This window comes from Carex rostrata, chromosome 3, assembly GCF_964058835.1.
Source record: "Carex rostrata chromosome 3, lpCarRost1.2, whole genome shotgun sequence".
Lineage (NCBI taxonomy): Eukaryota > Viridiplantae > Streptophyta > Magnoliopsida > Poales > Cyperaceae > Carex > Carex rostrata.
Genome location: NC_135920.1, coordinates 7,037,099 through 7,055,429, shown reverse-complemented (window position 1 = coordinate 7,055,429; position 18,331 = coordinate 7,037,099). Strand labels below are relative to the sequence as shown.

Sequence of the window (18,331 nt, the reverse complement as noted above, 5' to 3'; positions counted from 1 at the left end):
CTATACATAAAACAGATACATTTAATCAAAAGAAGACAAATTATGTAATTGGAGGGCTAAGATCAAATCTGAAATTTTATCATTGAAGAGGAGAAATATGGAAACAAATAAATAAATAAACATAGAAATATATCGCTAAATTTCAGAGTCTGTTCAATTTTAATTGTAACATATCGTGTGGCAGCACATGTGGTGAGTATGTTTTTAACTAAATTTAGACTTCTATACATAAAACATATACATTTAATCAAAAGAAGACAGATTATGTAATTGAAGGGCTAAGATCAAATCTGAAATTTCATCTTTTAATCGTAGCTATTGACGGATCAGACACCCAACATGCTTAATAATAGAATGGAGATATGGGCTACGGCCCAAAAAATTGCACTTTCTTTTTCTTCCTCTTTTTCCTGAAAAGCCTAATTTATCGACCATCGGATCCCATCGTCAGATCCAAACCCATTTTCTTTCTCCTTCACGGTTTCCCTACGCCCAAATATCTCTTCCGATCGTCAATCGGATATTCACATCCACCATTGACGACGAATCGGTCAAGAAAATCAAATCCGAAGAATCAATTTGTCACAATCAAACATTCAAACTGCAAGGAAGAATCGGCGTAGCTCATGGTGAGTCTCTTCCGATTCAATCGTTCTTTCGCCCAATACCTATACGCAGCTAGTTTGTTTGGAAAATCGCTCAACAATCGGATCGTGTGCTGCCGACAGATAGATTTTTCAAACCATGGTAGCAACGCAACAAGAGGGGGGGGGGGGGGGGAGCGAGGGCGTGGTAGGTGGTCCTGTTCAGCCCCTTGCTCCTGACTATTATGTTGTTCTTTCAAAAAAATTAGCCCATTTATTTTACTTTATTCCTATTCCTTTTCCCACTATGCTATATTGGAATGAAAAGCTTAGTATTTGTGATATTCTTAGCTTACCTTTTTTCCTCTGACAGATTTAAGTAATCCTCCCTCTTCGTTTGGGTCTACTTCTGTTCACCTCATACATGGAGTTAGTATCTTTATTTCTTTAACCATTTATATTTTTAACTTGTTTGCTTCTCAGTTATTTCTACTGATTACATAGTAATTAAGATGCTAGCTAATTTTTTTTACATCATTACTATGTGTATATTTGCAATTTATCAGGAGACGTGTGAAATGGAACGAGGAAAACTTGCATGAAATTGAATCAACAAAGCCAGTTCGCCAGAAAATTAACGAACCAAAGACACCATACCATCCCATGATTGATGATGATGGTATGCTAAATCTATTTACTCACATCAATATTTGGTTATAGATATACCATGCCACTATTATACAATATATTCAAATAAGTGATGACAACTTCCCTTTTTCTTTTCATATCGAAATTTCATTGCTCCAAACCAAATCATCAAACCCCCTCACCCCCCTGAAAAATAAATAACTAAATAAAAGAAGAAAACTGTATACATGATGAATAAATTGTGAAATTTTACAGGAATAATGTCTCCGAGGCGTGCATTTGATGAGTGCATTGATGAGTCGGTGAATGCTGCGGCTATTGCGACTGCTTTGAGTGATGTTGCTTCTTCGAGTAGAAGCAATGCTTCTAGTACTGCTGATTGGGGTTCGTCTGATGATGAAGCTGATCGTAATGCCATGGACCAAGATGAAGGTTATATGTCTACTTTCTGTGTATAAAGAATTTTCACGTTAAACTAATTGATCTGTTGATGTTGAATGTGTACAAGATAACTCATAGTTTTGCCATTTGCATTGATGCTTGCACTAGACCAAGTTTCACCGGACCTGTTGCTATTTTATTGTTATTATTATTTTGTTCTGTAGCGAAGTCCATAGAACTTAGCCTTTCTTAGCTACAAAGTTTGACTTCCAAACAAAAGAAGCTAAAAAAAAAGAAAAACTGGGAACCAGACACTCCGTACTTCTACTATTTAGTTTGGTTCGATGTACCCCCTCCATCTTCTACTGTTAAATAAAAATAATGGTCATACCCGTTTCAATCCCTTTTTCTTCCTAATCTCCACTCAGTGTTTCCCCTTTATAAATCAGTTTCTTATACTGTGCTACATGAGAGTCTTACTCTTGCAATCAGTGTTATCAGAACCGGACCGGACCGGGCGGATGGACCGGAAAAAACCGGATCCGGTCATCTGTCCGGTTTGGTTCACTCAAAGGATCGTTTGTGCTTTTGAACCGGTGAAAACCGGTTTATTCGGCCGGTTTTAATTAAAAAGTCGCTGGACCATTCCGTGAAAAAGTCCGGTTCAAAATATTTATTTGAGATTCAACAAAATTGGATGAAGAATAGATCGAAAGCGTGACAGAGAAAAGGGGAAAGGATAAGAAGGTGATTATGACGGCGGGACCCGCTTTAACCTTTGTGAGATTTACGGTTCCAATTGGGCTCGAAGAAGACCGTCCTTTTATTAGCCCAGTAACCTATTAATCATTTAATATTTATTTATTTTTAATTAAACTCGAGAAAAGATAAAGTGGTTTATTAGCTCAAGTGATTATTTTTTTTAATGTCATCTCCACTATAGATTGCTGATGCAAAAATATAAAACCAATAATGAGCAAGTAATTAATTTTTATAAAAAAATATTAGTGTGCATCAATTTGAATTGAAAATAAATATATAAATATTAATTTTTGAATAATTTATGTAACGAATGATGCTCAAATTAAGTTGTGTATAGGCTATTATTGTAACTGATATTTAATTAAGGAAAAAATAGTAAATATAAATAAAACTATTGAAAGAAAATCAACGGTTGAACCGATTGAACCACTGGTCCGACCAGTAAACCGTTGAACCGGAGCTTCACCTGGTCATTGTCTAGTCCGGTTCTGATAACATTGCTTGCAATACCTTCACATTTTGCAATACACACTTCAATTTTATCTCCAAAGAATTTGAACCTACTGTGATCCCGCGTCTTGGTCACTATTTCCGAAAGAGCATTTTGTCAAACAAATGGTGTGCATACATTCTGGGTAAGAATAGCTTCTTTTCCTACAATGCATAGTAACCCGAAGGTGATGCAAAAGCTGCTTCTACTGGCAGTGGGACTCAAGGCAGTGAGATACCACCAGAGAGGAGAGGGGAATAATGTAGAGAAGAAGAAGAGCAGGCAAAGGAGAAGACATGCGCGAAAACAGGAGAACAAAGAAGGGAAAAGAGAAGACAGCCGTTTCTTAAGAGCACTTATAACAAAAGAATTGACATAAGGGGTGGACTGAAGTAAATAGTACGAGGGACTGTTTGAACCAAAATAAAGTTGAAGGGCTTATTTGAACCAAAAGCAACAGTTCAGGGACTAAAAATAGACTTTTCTCTAAAAACAAACTTGTAATTTTGCAATTTGCATAGATGCTTGCACTAGACCAAGGATCATGGAACCTTTTGTTATTTTTTTTTCTTTAGAGAAGAATCAAGAACTCAGTCTTAGCTACAAAGTTTAACTTCCAAACAAAAGAAGCTAAAATAAAACAATGTAAATGAAATGAAATAAAAACAATGGGTACCAGTCGTTAGATACTTCTACTAGCAAGTACCTGGTTTGTTAATTTATATTGTTGATTTAGTAAGAATTAATCGATGTAATACCTCAGCATTTCTTAAAGTGAAGGTGTTGAACAGTCTTATACTTCATTTTTTTTGAGTTGCTAACTGAATTACTTGGTTTGTTTATTAGATTCTGAAACAGAGAGAGCAAGACTAAGCTTCACGGAACACCGCAAAAATCACTATGACGAGTTCAAGAAGGTTAAGGAATTACTGAGAAGTGGGTCCCTTGTAGATGATGATGAGGACTGTGATGGTACTTGTGATCGTCATGGTAAGAAAGCTGATTCAAGTTCTTCAATGGATGTTTCTGAAGGGCAAAGTGAAGAGCTTAAACAAAAGCAGCCTGTGAGCAGCTAACCTAACCTTCGCACCTTTCACAATCCAATGAAATTCAAAACTGGAGGAGAAAAATGAGAGGATTAGCTTTTGGTTTTTGTTTCACACCTCTCTTTTTGGTTTGTATTTTATGAGCCATTGGTGGTGCAACCAATTTGTTCTGATTTGGTTGTAATAACCGTTGGTGAATGACACTTGATTTGAAGTGTTAATTTTAAATTGTGGTTTGGATCTTTAGACACTGAATATTTTATGTTGCTATCAATTGCAAGTTTGAGTTTTCTTTGCTTGTTATTATATAGTTGCAATTTGGTATTTTATTAGCGAAAGCAGAATGGTTTAAAGGATAAGGTAGATTATTTTATGAACAAAGTTTGACTCCACAGAACAAATTTGACACCGCTTTGTTTAAATATACTTTCTGGATAGTAAATAATTGATAATTGCATCATTCAATTTCAATTTGATTACCAATGATGTTGACGATATACTTCTATGATCACTATGACAGCGGGAAAGTTGAAACTAACATGTTGATTAAGCATGAACCTACCATAGAACCAGTTACATCAGTTAGACCAATAGAACATTGATAAGAGAAGAGGCGACACGGAACAGGCGGATACGAAGGAGGCGAGCGGCAGACAAGACAAGGAGGAGAGAACAGATGTGGCAAACGGATCAGATTGACACGTAGAGAAGGAGAGGAGACGTGGCGAGCGTAAGAAGGAAGAAGTGACAGCTGGCAAAACAAAAAAGGAATTGAGAGGTGAAATCGGAACAAATTGAGATGACATCAGCGAACGTCATAGAAATATATCCGGTCCCTTGATTTTACATCGAACTGTAGACAGAGGGCGTGCTACTGTTCATTGACGTCGTCACATACATTCCAAATTAAGGTATTTATAATAATAGAGATCGACTAACTATCTCTCAGTCAATTTCTCCCATTCATCTTTCAGTCAATAACTACTTGTGGAGACCATTAACTAACTGAATTTCATTAATTACTTGAGGACCATCTAATATTTAATAGATTTTATAACTGACGCGTGCAAATATGGATACCTATACGCACAAGTGTTAATATATAATATATCAAGTATTTCGAAAAAAAAATGGACACATCACACACACATCTTTTACACGTTTTTAGAGTTGGATTTTTTTTTCTCTGTTCAATTTCATCAATATTTATGACGATATATGAGAAAATTTGTAAATCTAAAACCATGGATGTCTTCTTCGTAATTTTTTATTTCAAATGAGATCCATGATGACATACTTTCGGGTTGTCCGTCGTGCAAGTATTCATACCTCGTCATGCAAATATTCATCGTTGCCGTGTAAGTATTCATATCTTGTTGAGCAAGTATTCATACCTCGTAATGCATTACCTGTGGGGACCGCTAATTAAGTGGGGGATCACTAACTACTTAGGTAACCACCTAATATTTGATAGATTTTACAACTGTCACGTGTAAATATGGATGCCTATGCGTGCAGGTGTTAATATATAATATATCAAGTATGAATACTTGCGCGGCGGACAACTCAAAAATACTTCATCATAGATCTCATTTGATAGAGAAAATTACGTAGAAAACGTTAGTGACTTTAGATTCGCAAAAAAATTCACAAATTGTCAGAAATATTGGCAACATTGAAGTAAGAAAAAAAAACCATAAAATGTGTAAAAAATGAGTATGTGATAAGAAAAATTGTTTAAAGAAATACTTGATATCTTACATATGAATACTTACTATATTAGAATACTTACTATATTAGATGTTAATACTTGCGTGTACAAGTATACATATTTATGCGCATCAGTTGTAAAGTTTTTCAAATATAAGCGGTCCCCCACATTATTAATGACTAATACACGTTTTATTTTGTCTTTTTGTGTTGAAAGTTGTGGTTCCCTCATATAATTAATGATTGGAAGATGAATGAGAAAAATAAACTGGGGGAAATAAATCTTTATTTTTTATAATATTCATATCATCGATCGTTGCGAGCAAAATAATTCTAATATTAAATTAATATATTTCACGATGCCGTGCAAACTGCATTTTGCTTAATGTTATTATGTTTTACAAATTTTGTAAAATTAAAAAAGCGGCACTCTTGAATTGAATTGATTATAAAAAGAAATATCTCAGTAAGCGGTTATAAATTTTGTCGTTTTAACCAATCAAGTATTGTGGATTGTAAATTTTCTAGTTCTGATTAATTGGGGGTTTCTAGCCCTGTGGCAGCCACTGCCCGGTTCTTTAAAAAAAAATATTAATTGGGGGTTTATTTACAACTCATATGAGTATTATTTTTTTGAAATGTGGACTTATAATTTTACAAATGCTTTCTATTTCTCGAATTCCACAGTAATATTTATTTTGTTACTTCGAAATGACAAATTTTATTAGCTCATACAATTCCTTAGTATGAAAGTTTATGCTCATGTAACCTGTCTTAAAGAAATTGTTGATTTAATAATGAAAACAGAACAATATGAACATGTCAACATGCTATTGGGAGCAAAATTATATATTGATTCTCATATCTCTTAATTAAAATAAAATAAAATAAAATAAAGTATACGATATTTCAAGTCTGGCATTGAAATTATGTTTGAAGAAAAATGGTAAGAGAATAATAATTTGCGATTGTTACGTACATAATAAAATTTATGTAGCTTTAATTACTTGTTTATAGATGGATTATAGATTATAGACAATGTAATGCTAGATAATGCTAAAATTTGAAAAACAAATGTTACAATACGTACAATTTTTTTTTAAAACAATTTTTATACATGAAGAACTTTTTTACGACTGAATCTTTTATATTATTTAAAATATTTACGATATAAGAAGTTATAATTTACTATTATCAATATATAAAGCACACCACAAATATATTTAGTTGCATTTAGGGTCTAAATACGTGGTATGTGATCAAGTCAAATTTATATGTGTTGTGTCATGTCATAATTGAATTTTGAAGGATGGTCACGGTACGTTAGTCAATGCTGTGACTGGTTACATTTGTCACATTTTGTTACGTTTAACAATTTTTCTTTATAATTTAAATTAGTTTATTCAAGATTCACCACTCGATCTAACAATTCTAATTACGCATAACTCGTGTGACCATGTATCGTGACATGTCATGATCATATCACGAGAATGATAACGTCATGTGACAAGCACATGTACCATATCGATCACGTTGTGTCTTTCTAGATCTCTAGTTGCATCTCTCGCCAAAAATATCAAATAAGAAAAGACCGAACAACAACAGTTAAACAAAAAGAAACAAAAACATAACATCTCACCCGCTCTTATCAAGAACAAAACTAGAAAATTTTGATTGAAAGACAAACAGAAAACACAATATATGTGGTAGCTCGAATTTAAATTCAAGTCTTTTCAATCACAAAATAAAATTCTAACCAATAACTACAAGTACATATATAATATTTTATAAAACGTAAAACACAATTGTGATAGCTCGAATTTGAACAAGTTTTCTCAATTACAAAATAAAATTCTAACCAGTAACTACAAGTTTGTATTTAACATTTTATGAGAGGTTGAAATCTATAAAAACTTTTCAAAATAAAGAAAATTCAATTAAATTTCAATATACATGAATAATATTTTAAATCATAGGCGACTAAACACCCATTGGTTTGGCGGTTCCGATTGACTATTTGGACTCGATATGAATCCAATGCACGGAACGATCCGCACATTGTAAAGTACCATAGCCTCACTCATATATTTTTTTTAGTTATTTTTATTAAAGTTGATAGTAAAAAACTAAATTTATATGTTTGTTATTGGATAAATAGATAGACTAATTAACAAAAAAATTCTACACAATTTGAATATCATTTGATAATATGTAAGTATTGTTGATTTGAATGGAAACTTCCAAGTGACTTGATTTTAATTTGAAATCGCTCTGGTTTCATATCATTTGACTTTCATACACCCATTTGTTGGTCTAAATTTGAAATCATTCTTGTTTTCAATGTAATACAGTTTTGAGAATTTATGAAGGTAAATGAATCCCCACCGTACCTTCTACTGCAATTCTACCTATATTGGATCTTCAAAATTGAAATTCAGAACAAACAAACCAAATACACTATTAATTTGCAAAACTTGGTGTTTACCGTTACACAATTACTTCACATGCTTGCACCCTCTGTGAAAACCCAAAATAACTATTCCCTTATTTTTTGTACAACCATTATTCAAAAAAATCAAGTCCTAATACTGTTAAGAAAAAGTGAAAAGTGTGCTGTACATTTTGGAAGGCAACTTTGAAATTCAAGCTGTAAATTATGGATGCCCTTTCATGGGATGATCCAGAGGTGCCGATCTAGGGACATAAGGCATGACAGAAGTATCATGAACTATTGGTCCTGATTTTACTGCTGGTTTGGTGCTTGGTGCTGGATCAAATTGTGGATAGTCTTCTTCAATTTCCTCTTTCATGGCTTCATTTGCTTTTTTGTTTCTTGTTGTCTCCTCATGCTTTTCCTGATAATAGATGGCGAATCATTATTTATTTTCTGCAAAGGAATGCCTGCAAAAGTAATCTTATTTAGATTTTAGGAGATACATATTGCACAATGTCAAAAGCATGCCTTCTTCTAGGACAAGATCAAAGTGAGATGCGGAAGTAGTCTTTATTCAAAACTCAAATCTCAGAACTCAAAAGCACTTTCCTCGTAAAAAAAAAAGGAAAAAAAGAAGAAGAAGAAAACCTCAAAAGCACAAGGTACTAGGAAAACCTCAAAGACCCAAATTGCAACAATATATCTCACTCTGAACCCTAAACTTTTGGACTTGAGGTACAATTATACTCCTGAGTTTGGGTAAAAAAGATAATCGAGGAGGGGAAGGGAGAGAGGAGAAAGGATACTAATTACTAAGCACATTCTTAAACTCCTTTTCTAATCAATTGACTACCCAAACTGAACTTATTACATCAGGTTCAACCAAGCCTTTAAGCACATAAATGTGCTGATTTGGCTTCCAAAATATTACTACTGAGATGAAATTCAACAAAGGGCTGTGGATACTAATGTGGAAATGCCAATATGCCATGATGCTAATAATATGACCAACTGACGACTGGGGTGGATCCAATGTCAAGCCAGGGCTGCTTAGCCACCCCATGATTTTTACAATTTTAATCATGTATATCGAAATTTAATTGAATAATTTTTTAAAGTGGTTATATACTCAACTCCTCTTATAAAATGCTAAATGTGTGTTTGTAGTTTAGGTTAAAGTGTTTTACTTCGTGGTTGTGGAGATCTGAGTTTGAATCCTAACTACCACACATTATGAATTTTAGGTTTCAAACGTCAATCTAAATTTTCTAGTTCTGCCCTGATAATATATCTGATATGACAAATAATTCACAGGGCTCATTGGCACCAAATTGTCGTATTTAACTGAGGAAGAGCTAGATTAAAAAAGAAGAAAGGAATTTACCTTCAACTTCCTATTGATTGTAACAGTTTGCGTCAGTACATATGTGTCATCTTTTGCATCTATCAATCCTGCATTGAGCAGAAATCCTAAGTTAACAATCAAAGACTAAAGCAAAAATGTGAAAAAAAAAACATGACAAAGAGTGCTTTACCTGGGAATGCATTACTAGTACCCTCTTCACACAAAACAAAGAAAATCAGGGCCACACCAGGGATAAAAACTGAACTCCACAATCGACCCGCCATTTCGATAAGAATTCATTAAACTCTGAGGAGATGTGAGATACTAAGAAAGGAGGTACTTTTAAATAGCGGAGGCGCATTGATAACAATCCAAAGAGAAGAGATGAGAAGGAATGGGGGGAAGCGGGAGCCCGGGGATTGCTTTCGTCAAATCGGTGGTGATTTTCAAATACACACCGCGAATTACGGGATGCGAAAATGGCTTCCATCACCCGCCGCCTCTTCCCGCCACCCATTTTTCTACTAAGCCCTTCTAATTTGTAAATTTGGAAACAGTATACGAGTTATATGAATTCCTGTTCTTGAGTAATATATTGGGCTGGAGAAATTCAGGACAGATAATGGGCCTTGCAAAATGTTTATTTATTTAAAAGAAGGGAGGGTAATGGGTAATGGGCCTAGATAACCTGCTTAGAAAATAAAAGGATATGAGTTTGGAAATCGGTGTCAATTGTGTACTGGATCCATTGTTATTCTTTTGGAATAACATGAATATGTTTTGTTTTATCTCATTGTTGATTTTTGTTGAGATTCGTGTATATTTTTTTTGAACAGTTAGATGAGGAAAACATATTTCTGTTATTCCAAAAGAATAACAACAGATTTGTACTCAGAGCGGTTTTGATGGGCATCAGGTCAAATTAAATTAGGTTTGATGTCTGATCGGAGCTATCGGATATGCATTAAATTACGTATGTATAATTTTAAGATTCGTATGGATTAAGTGCGTATGAATTTTGACGCTGATGGAACCGCCTCCACTCCATAACATATACATGAATACATATGTAATTATAATTTGCGTATTTATTTACTCGAGTAAATTTAGTTGTATGAAGTTTAATTAATTGGGGTCGTTTGTTTTCTTTCCATCTGATTCTATCTTTGAGTTGTTCCACCTTCAAATCATTTCAAATTCCAACGAATGTATGGAATATATATATTCTAAGGAATGTTTGAAATATGTACAACAAAAGAACCACGCATTTAACAAGTGCCCCAAAATGCGCACACTTTAACATATGCAGCTATGCAAGTAGGACCGAATTGAAGGACCTGATTTTGATGTTCAACTTGTTTTCACGAGATGTCTTCTATATTATATAAAACAAGTCACAAGAACTAGATGTTGGGGTCGACAATATGACATATTAATACTATTTTTTTTTTATAAACTGCAATTATCACTTTTAATTGAATATAAAATTAACAATATACTATATATAATTATTTTACATATAAGTTCAATATTGAGTTAATGGTCCAACATTTAATACCTAAGAAAATACAATATTTTTTTTTTCTCAACTATGTATATCCTACGTTCACTGGCTTTGAAGTTTATACTAATGGACAATGATTGGGCAGTCATTTGACACCAACAAAAAGAGTGCTCAGAGAAGCAAACCTATTTAAAACTGAGTTGATTTGCTTTTTGCACAGCTAGAAACTCTCAGTTATTTTGTCTCATGCTTTTGGCTTCCTCATGTTTGGGGTATATGCGCTAACACTAAAGCACCTCCAAATCTTGTTTTATTCCTAACCAAATGCTTGTGTATGGATATATATAATGCCTTGAGCACATGCTCCAATCCTTACTTTCATGGCAAGAGTCTTGTCTCTGTTCTCTGTTTATTTTCTTAAAATTTTATGAGAAGGGGACAAAAAGTGTTGTGAATAAAGAGAATTCTCCTCGAGAAAGTAGGAACCTATTAGTTAGCTACTTGTCTCTTAGTTTTTGTAGTTTAAGTATAAGAATCCTATTCAGTGCACTTTAAAAAATGCATTTGTTTAAGTATTTCTCCTTAACTTATCTTGTTCTCAGTTATATGCTTTAATCGAGATTCTTTTCATTCTCTTTTTGGCACTGCATGGAGATAAAGAAACAGCGTATATTTTCTTGAAGTGTATACATATATAGGCATTAATTAGAGTTTGCCTCTTAATTCTTATCCTAAAAAATAAATTACTAAAAATCATAATGGATCGAGATCGATCAAATATTCATTTTCTCTGTCTGTCTAAATTCAGTAATTAAATTCAAAAGTTGCCACCATTTTCCTCAAAGAATGGAAAAGATATAGAAGTTGATTTAACCGAGATAAACTGATAGTACTGTCGTCTCAGGCTTTTTGAGGAGTAGGTAACTAAAGACCAGAGAGATACCAGCAAGCATCTCCTTTTCTTTGAGATTTTTGAGTTAAAGTGCTCAGAATGTCACAAGCTCTTGTTCTCATCTGTAAAGCAACTTTGTGTATTTAATGTAGAATCCTTTTTCCTCAAAAGAACAAAGAAAAAAAAAAAAAATCATTTAGAAGTACCCTTCTCTGAGAATCTGGATCGATTCTTTGTAGAATATGATATCCGGATAATTAGTACTCAGCCAAACTATGGTATGGTTTGCATAAACAATGAAAATTAGGAGGGATATATATATGTTACATATGTTTCATGACTTGATCGACAGTCTTCACCGATTAGCGGAGCAAGGCGTGATCATTTTAATCGAAGACAGGTGCAATTAATTAATTAAATAACATGTAGCTTATTAGAAAATATCTCCTACGATTTAATTATTGGTGCAATTATTTATTTGTTGTTCTGTAGGCCATGTTTAGAAAATTTTGAGCATTGCCATGGGGTAGAAGGAATTATATGATGTACATGTGGATATGACAGATGAAAGCAACAACAAGAATATAGCAAAAATTAATTAGCTAATTAAAGCTAACTATGCATAATTAAGATCTAATTGGCTAACTAATTCAAATATTATAATTCTTTGATATCTCAATTGTTAATTTCGGTTGTTCTAGTGGCATTTATTAATTATTATCTCAATGTTGACACTTCAATTGCAATTCCTATAACCAAATTTAGATGGGGACCATGAACATTGATCACTAACTTTTAGATTGACATGACAGGGTATATATATAAGACAATAATTCCCTATGTAAGATCAATATATAATATTATCAGATGTCGTCCCGTTTATGTTTTTCCTTTTGTTTCATATATAAATTTAGTTATGCTTTTTTTTTTTTTAAATTAAGACGATACCGTAGGGTTTTTATTGCAAGTACATTGAAAAACATGCGTTGTTCATTTCCGGATGAGCGTAAATCATACAATATCTATATATTGCCAATATATACGAAGTCCATAGGATTATATCCAACGAAATGATGTCTTCTTTTAATTTACACACGAACAAGCAGAAATCATGCATGTATGGCACAAATTAAAATGAGAACGTACGCACTATATCCATGCGTACGTACAATGAAAATTAATGTTGATACAAATTCAAACTTACAAAACAAAAGATAGTATAGAATGAGTAATGCTTCAGCTAATGCTTAAAGCTTCTAGAGGTTTGGTGTTTTTTTCTCTTTTGCCCGGAGGCTTTCATTTATCAATCAAACAGAGGTTTGGTGTTGATCAAACTAAAATAATAAGAAATCCCAAATTGACCACTTGATCGAATCAGTAGGTAGACTTTATCGAAGGTACAAAATTGTCACAATTATGCTGTCCGATTAATTTATACTGTTTTAATTTATGTTGTTCCAAACTAATTTTGATAGTACGAGAATCAACTTTTGATTTCGTGGTTTATGTAAATCCGTGTGAAAAGTTACATGTTCGATATTTGATTGCGAGATATATATCTTGTGAAATTTTAAAGTCACTTGACCTTCATCTTTATCTAAACAAAAAAGAATTTGACAATAATATCACTATTATTGCTTCCATCATATAATTTCAGTTTTAAACTTAAATACAAGTTTATATTTAGTTAAATGACTTTGGTAATTGTTGGAATATACATCATGACATGATTACAGGAGATCAGAAGATGATTGACAAACAAGATAGGAGATTACAGAAGATTTGCTTACCTTCAATGTAATATTTAGGCAATCTTATATTAAGGAAATAATGTGGAGAAAGAAATATGTGTATGTTAGGAAATATTCAATTAAGGCAGAATAAGATTAGCAATCAGATTATATATGAGGGGGTGCTGCTTAGAAAACATACACGGAAATACTATGTAATTCTATGAACTAATAAAAACAAAGGGAGGGAAGAGAGTTTCATGGGAGTGATTGTGTTCTTGTTCTTTGTTATACTATCCTAAAATTTTTGACAGTAATCTAAATAATTGTTAATTCTTGAACCATTGCCAAACTGGAAAATTAATAATGAACTGATCAGAAATATAAAAAAGCTTCGTGCAAAGGGATCTTGACTCTTGAGTTGGTTCCAACCAAACAAAATGATAATGCAGTGCTTTTATATTCAATTTAATACGATTATTATTTGATTGAATGACTCATGTGCTATATATGCATGTGGTAATCTAAAAAAAATATTATTTTTGAAACCAATGTTGAAATGAAAAGCATATATATATATATATATATATATATATATGAGATGGGTTACGGTGAGCCATGGAGTAAAATGAGTTGGTGCTTCATGATACTATATTTTTATTTTGAAAATTCAAACGATCGATCTGAACCGCTCAACATGATCTCCATATTGAAATGTGCTTGGAGACCAAATTTTACATTTTTTGGAATTTTTTTACTATTTATTAAGCAATTTTGAAAATCGCTGATCCGATAGTCCAGAAATTTTTACTGTTTTGTACTGTTCACAGCAAAACAGCAATTTTCAAAATTGCTTAATAAATAGTAAAAAAAATTCCAAAAAATTTAAAATTTGGTCTCCAAGCACATTTCAATATGGAAATCACATCTAACGGTTCAGATTGGTCGTTTGGACTTTTAAAATGAAAATACGGTGTGGAGTACAAACGCGTTTTACTCCATGGCTCATCTCATATATATATATTGCGAGGAAATAACAAAAAGTACGAATGGTCAATGGATGATGGATCTTGAAGTGGTTCTGATCGAACAGAACAATACATGTTGTTTATTTTTGGCTATAGATGCTAGTGTTCAGTTAAAATTTTTCAAAAAAAATAAAAAAATTTCAAAAAAAATAAAAAATTTGGTCTTTAATCATATTTTAACGTGGATATATATATAGGCTGTGGCTAATTTGCTGCCGGCAGCATTTCTGCCGGAGGTGCTGCCGCCCATTTTTCTGTTTTGTGATGTCCAAACAACAAATCCAAACCGTTAGATATTTAATCTATATTATAATCTACTTGGAGACCAAATTTTACATTTTTTGGAATTTTTTTACTATATATTAAGCTGGTTTGAAAACCGCTGATTTCAATGCTGCAGAAATTTACTGAAATCAGCGGTTTTCAAACCAGCTTAATATATAGTAAAAAAATTCCAAAAAATGTAAAATTTGGTATCCAAGTAGATTATAATATAGATTAAACATCTAACGGTTTGGATTTGTTGTTTGGACATCACACGGCTAAATATAGCCCCGGCAGCACCTCTGCTGAAATGCTGCCAGCAGCAATTTAGACAGACCCTATATATATATATATATATATATATATATATATATCATGTTGATTGGCTTGGATCATCTGTTTGAACTTTGAAATTGAAAATAATTATATAGGGGTACGAGTGGGCCGGGCATGAAATCTCCTCTTTGAATAATTGTTGGTATTGAATCATTGTTGAATGTAAAGAATAAATTATCGAAAATTTTAATAGGAATGGTTCATGAAACCGTGCTGACTAAATAAAATAATTATGTGGTGATTTAGTTTTTAACTTAATATGAGTTAGTGTTCAACAAATGACTTAATTAATCAAATAATCTGAATAATTTGTTGTGAACCGGTACGGTTCATGGTAGTAATGTGGATAGCACCTAAATCTTTTCCAAAATAATTAAACTTGCAGTATTTATGGTTGGTTTGATTTAAAATGAACCAAAATTAATTACAGAAATGTAAATTAATTAGATTGGATAATCTATCAATGGAACCAACTAAAATCTAACCAAATAAACCAAATTAGAATTCTGTTATTTTATTTGTTTAAATCGAATTACTGTGATAAACTCAATTTAAAAGTACGAGCATTTAAAAATATAATCACTTGCTTGATTACTTATGTATTCATATATATGCTTAATATTATAAACTAGCAAATATGTACTAGGTTTTCAGCTTATTTAGTTAGTTCAGTTATCTGATATTTAATTGTAACCAAACCGAAGATAGGAAAAATCAAAGTGAACTGAATCAAATAAACTGAAAATCTCAAATTATTCAATCAAAACATATTTGATTTTATTAGGCCAAGTTAAGAGATCACCATTTAAACATCCCTAAATGTGGTATACAGACTTAGATAAATAAAATTTGACAAAAACATAATTAATTATAATCCTAAAATAAAGATCCATTAATTATGTCAGTCTCAGTCACATGATTTACCATTTACCTTTATGCATATTTACACTTCGGAAATGACTTGTACTCCTAGAATAGAAAACTGATGAAAAAAAAAAATAGTTATTGAGATAAGAACATTAAAATAATAGATACGAGCTTAAATTCTTCAATTTTGAAACTAGAAAAATCAGAGTTTAAACTCCAACTAATGATTGGAACTAGGAAGTATCAAATGCCAGGATTGAAATTTGATTTTTTTTTTTTTTTCAAAATCTTAGAACATAAATGGGCATCTGTTGATAATTAATGGAGATTAGATCCAGAGACGAGATTTTTAATTTTTGGAAATTAAAGAAAATCAAATTATCAAAAGCAAGGAGATTAGATCCAAAGACAATGATTTGGCCCCATCAGGTTATTTCCATTTCAATGATTTTTGTAAGTTGTAGCGTATCTTCACCATAAAATATGAAAACTACTAAGATTGAATTATTGATTTGATTTCAGTGGAGATTGTTAAATCTGCAACCCTCATTTCTTTAATTTTCTCGTTTCTGCCCGGACCCTCATTGCAGAGAGGCCAATGGACCGAACTATTGATTTTGTTCTATCCGTTTATTAAGAAAAAAAATCTATCTCAATTTTAATTTTTAATTTTCTAAAAATAAAAAGTGCAAGATTTTTTTCAGTGCAGAGCAGAGAAAGAAGTGGAGAAGAAAGAGACCAAAAGTTAATAATGGGGTAATAATGAAAGGAGAAAGTATCTCGTGGGTCACAGGATTTGATTCTGAGCCCAGACTCCAGTGTCCAGAGCATTTAATGCTCTTGTACTTCACCTCACGAATGCTAACAGAAAGATCCTCTCAATCCCTGCTCACGTGCCGCACGGGATGCATTGCAACCGCAACCTTTCCCAATCAATGCAACATTCCGTGTCATCTTTTATTCCAATTTATGATCCATTGATTTAACCTGTGTCAAATAACTAATACTTTGTTTTTCTCCTCCCATTAGTCATTACTATGCGCTTTGGTTCGTGCGGACTCAACGATCTTTTTTTTTTTTTTTTTAACCTTTGTTGACACTTTCATCCTTTTTATTTTTGGCAAACATATTAATTTATGCCATTTCAGCAAACAACTTTTCATGTCTTTTTCACCCCTTTTTTAAAATAAAAATATGAAACTTTTATCCGTTTCCTTCTGTAGATCTGTCAAATAATTTTCCGGTGATGTAATTGTTGTATAAATTTTTGCATAAAGATGTTGGTGCGTTTGGATGCACTAGAGAATAGTTAGAATAATTACTGTTGAGAATAGTAGATTAAGAATAGCTAGAATAGCTACTATTTAAGAATAGCGCTAATTCAAAGCTATTTAGAAGTTGTTTGGATTGAATATTTAGAATAGCGAGAACAACGATTGAACATTTGAGAGAGTACGTTTGCTATTCCAACTTTTTATAGGAATAACGAGAACAGCGAGAACAGCGCTATTCTCGCTGTATGTTTGGATGGATCGGAATAGCACTATTCTCGCAGTAATACATATCAATATAGATGTTAACAATTAACAGCTTATGTATAAATATCAAAAGTTTGAATACCCGACTTTGCAAATTTATATATATACATAACGGTAAAGTTTAAACACTTGAATTTGCAAGAAATTTGCTGTGTACGTGTCAAGTGTTAATTTGTGTAAGATGTTTTCTATGCATATATATTTGCATATATCATCATTATTATTGATTTCTTTGACTACTAATTAAGTGATGTGCTGATGTGTGCCATATCTTGCTCTCTTTTTTTGTGGTAAAGTCTAGACTCTAGAACTACATTAAACATAAATTAATATACAAACATCTGTCTTTATCTATTCAGTTTTTTCTTACAGACAGGTATATATATATATGGGCATCAAGATTAAATTTCTTGTTTGACAGCAGCTTGCTGTCAAGTTTCAATTCATATAACTTAAACAGTATACTAAATTTCCACATGTTCTGTTCATTAGTGTTAACCCAAACGATCAAATGAACTTACAGACTGATCCACAGATAATTAATTAATATCCTTATGGGTTAATTAGACATTAGTGCTTTGACTTGACTCCTCATCAAGCCTTTTTCGGTGGGCCCACGTGTCCCTATGTCGTATTCATATGGCCCACTTATTGGCTAAAAGCAAAGCTGAATGTGATACGCTTCTATGCACTGCTGGTCGCCCTATGCTATACGTCTCACTTCTATATAGTTCTATCAGACCTATCCTTCCAAGAAAATTTAGAACTGCCA

At 32.5% G+C, this 18,331-nt stretch overlaps 2 protein-coding genes across 3 annotated transcripts; one reads left to right on the top strand and one right to left on the bottom strand.

Moving 5' to 3' along the window:
• The first annotated feature begins 428 nt into the window (after positions 1–428).
• Positions 429–4,202, top strand: I-2 (phosphoprotein phosphatase inhibitor). 2 transcript variants are annotated; one of them, XM_078299082.1, is made up of 5 exons: positions 429–629; positions 958–1,013; positions 1,151–1,263; positions 1,488–1,664; positions 3,712–4,202. In XM_078299082.1, exons 2-5 carry the CDS (start codon positions 1,009–1,011, stop codon positions 3,939–3,941), a joined length of 525 nt encoding a protein of 174 aa, XP_078155208.1. In that variant the 5' UTR covers positions 429–629; positions 958–1,008; the 3' UTR covers positions 3,942–4,202. The 2 variants fall into 2 exon arrangements, with proteins under 2 accessions (XP_078155208.1, XP_078155209.1); XM_078299083.1 differs by having other exon boundaries at positions 453–747.
• Positions 4,203–7,962: 3,760 nt separating this feature from the next.
• LOC144551960 (uncharacterized) lies at positions 7,963–9,925 on the bottom strand. The gene is made up of 3 exons (XM_078300072.1): positions 9,591–9,925; positions 9,440–9,507; positions 7,963–8,476 (listed from the first exon to the last, which is right to left on the bottom strand). The coding sequence occupies exons 1-3, from the start codon at positions 9,682–9,684 to the stop codon at positions 8,276–8,278; spliced, it is 363 nt and encodes a 120-aa protein (XP_078156198.1). The 5' UTR covers positions 9,685–9,925; the 3' UTR covers positions 7,963–8,275.
• Between the last annotated feature and the right edge of the window lie 8,406 nt (positions 9,926–18,331).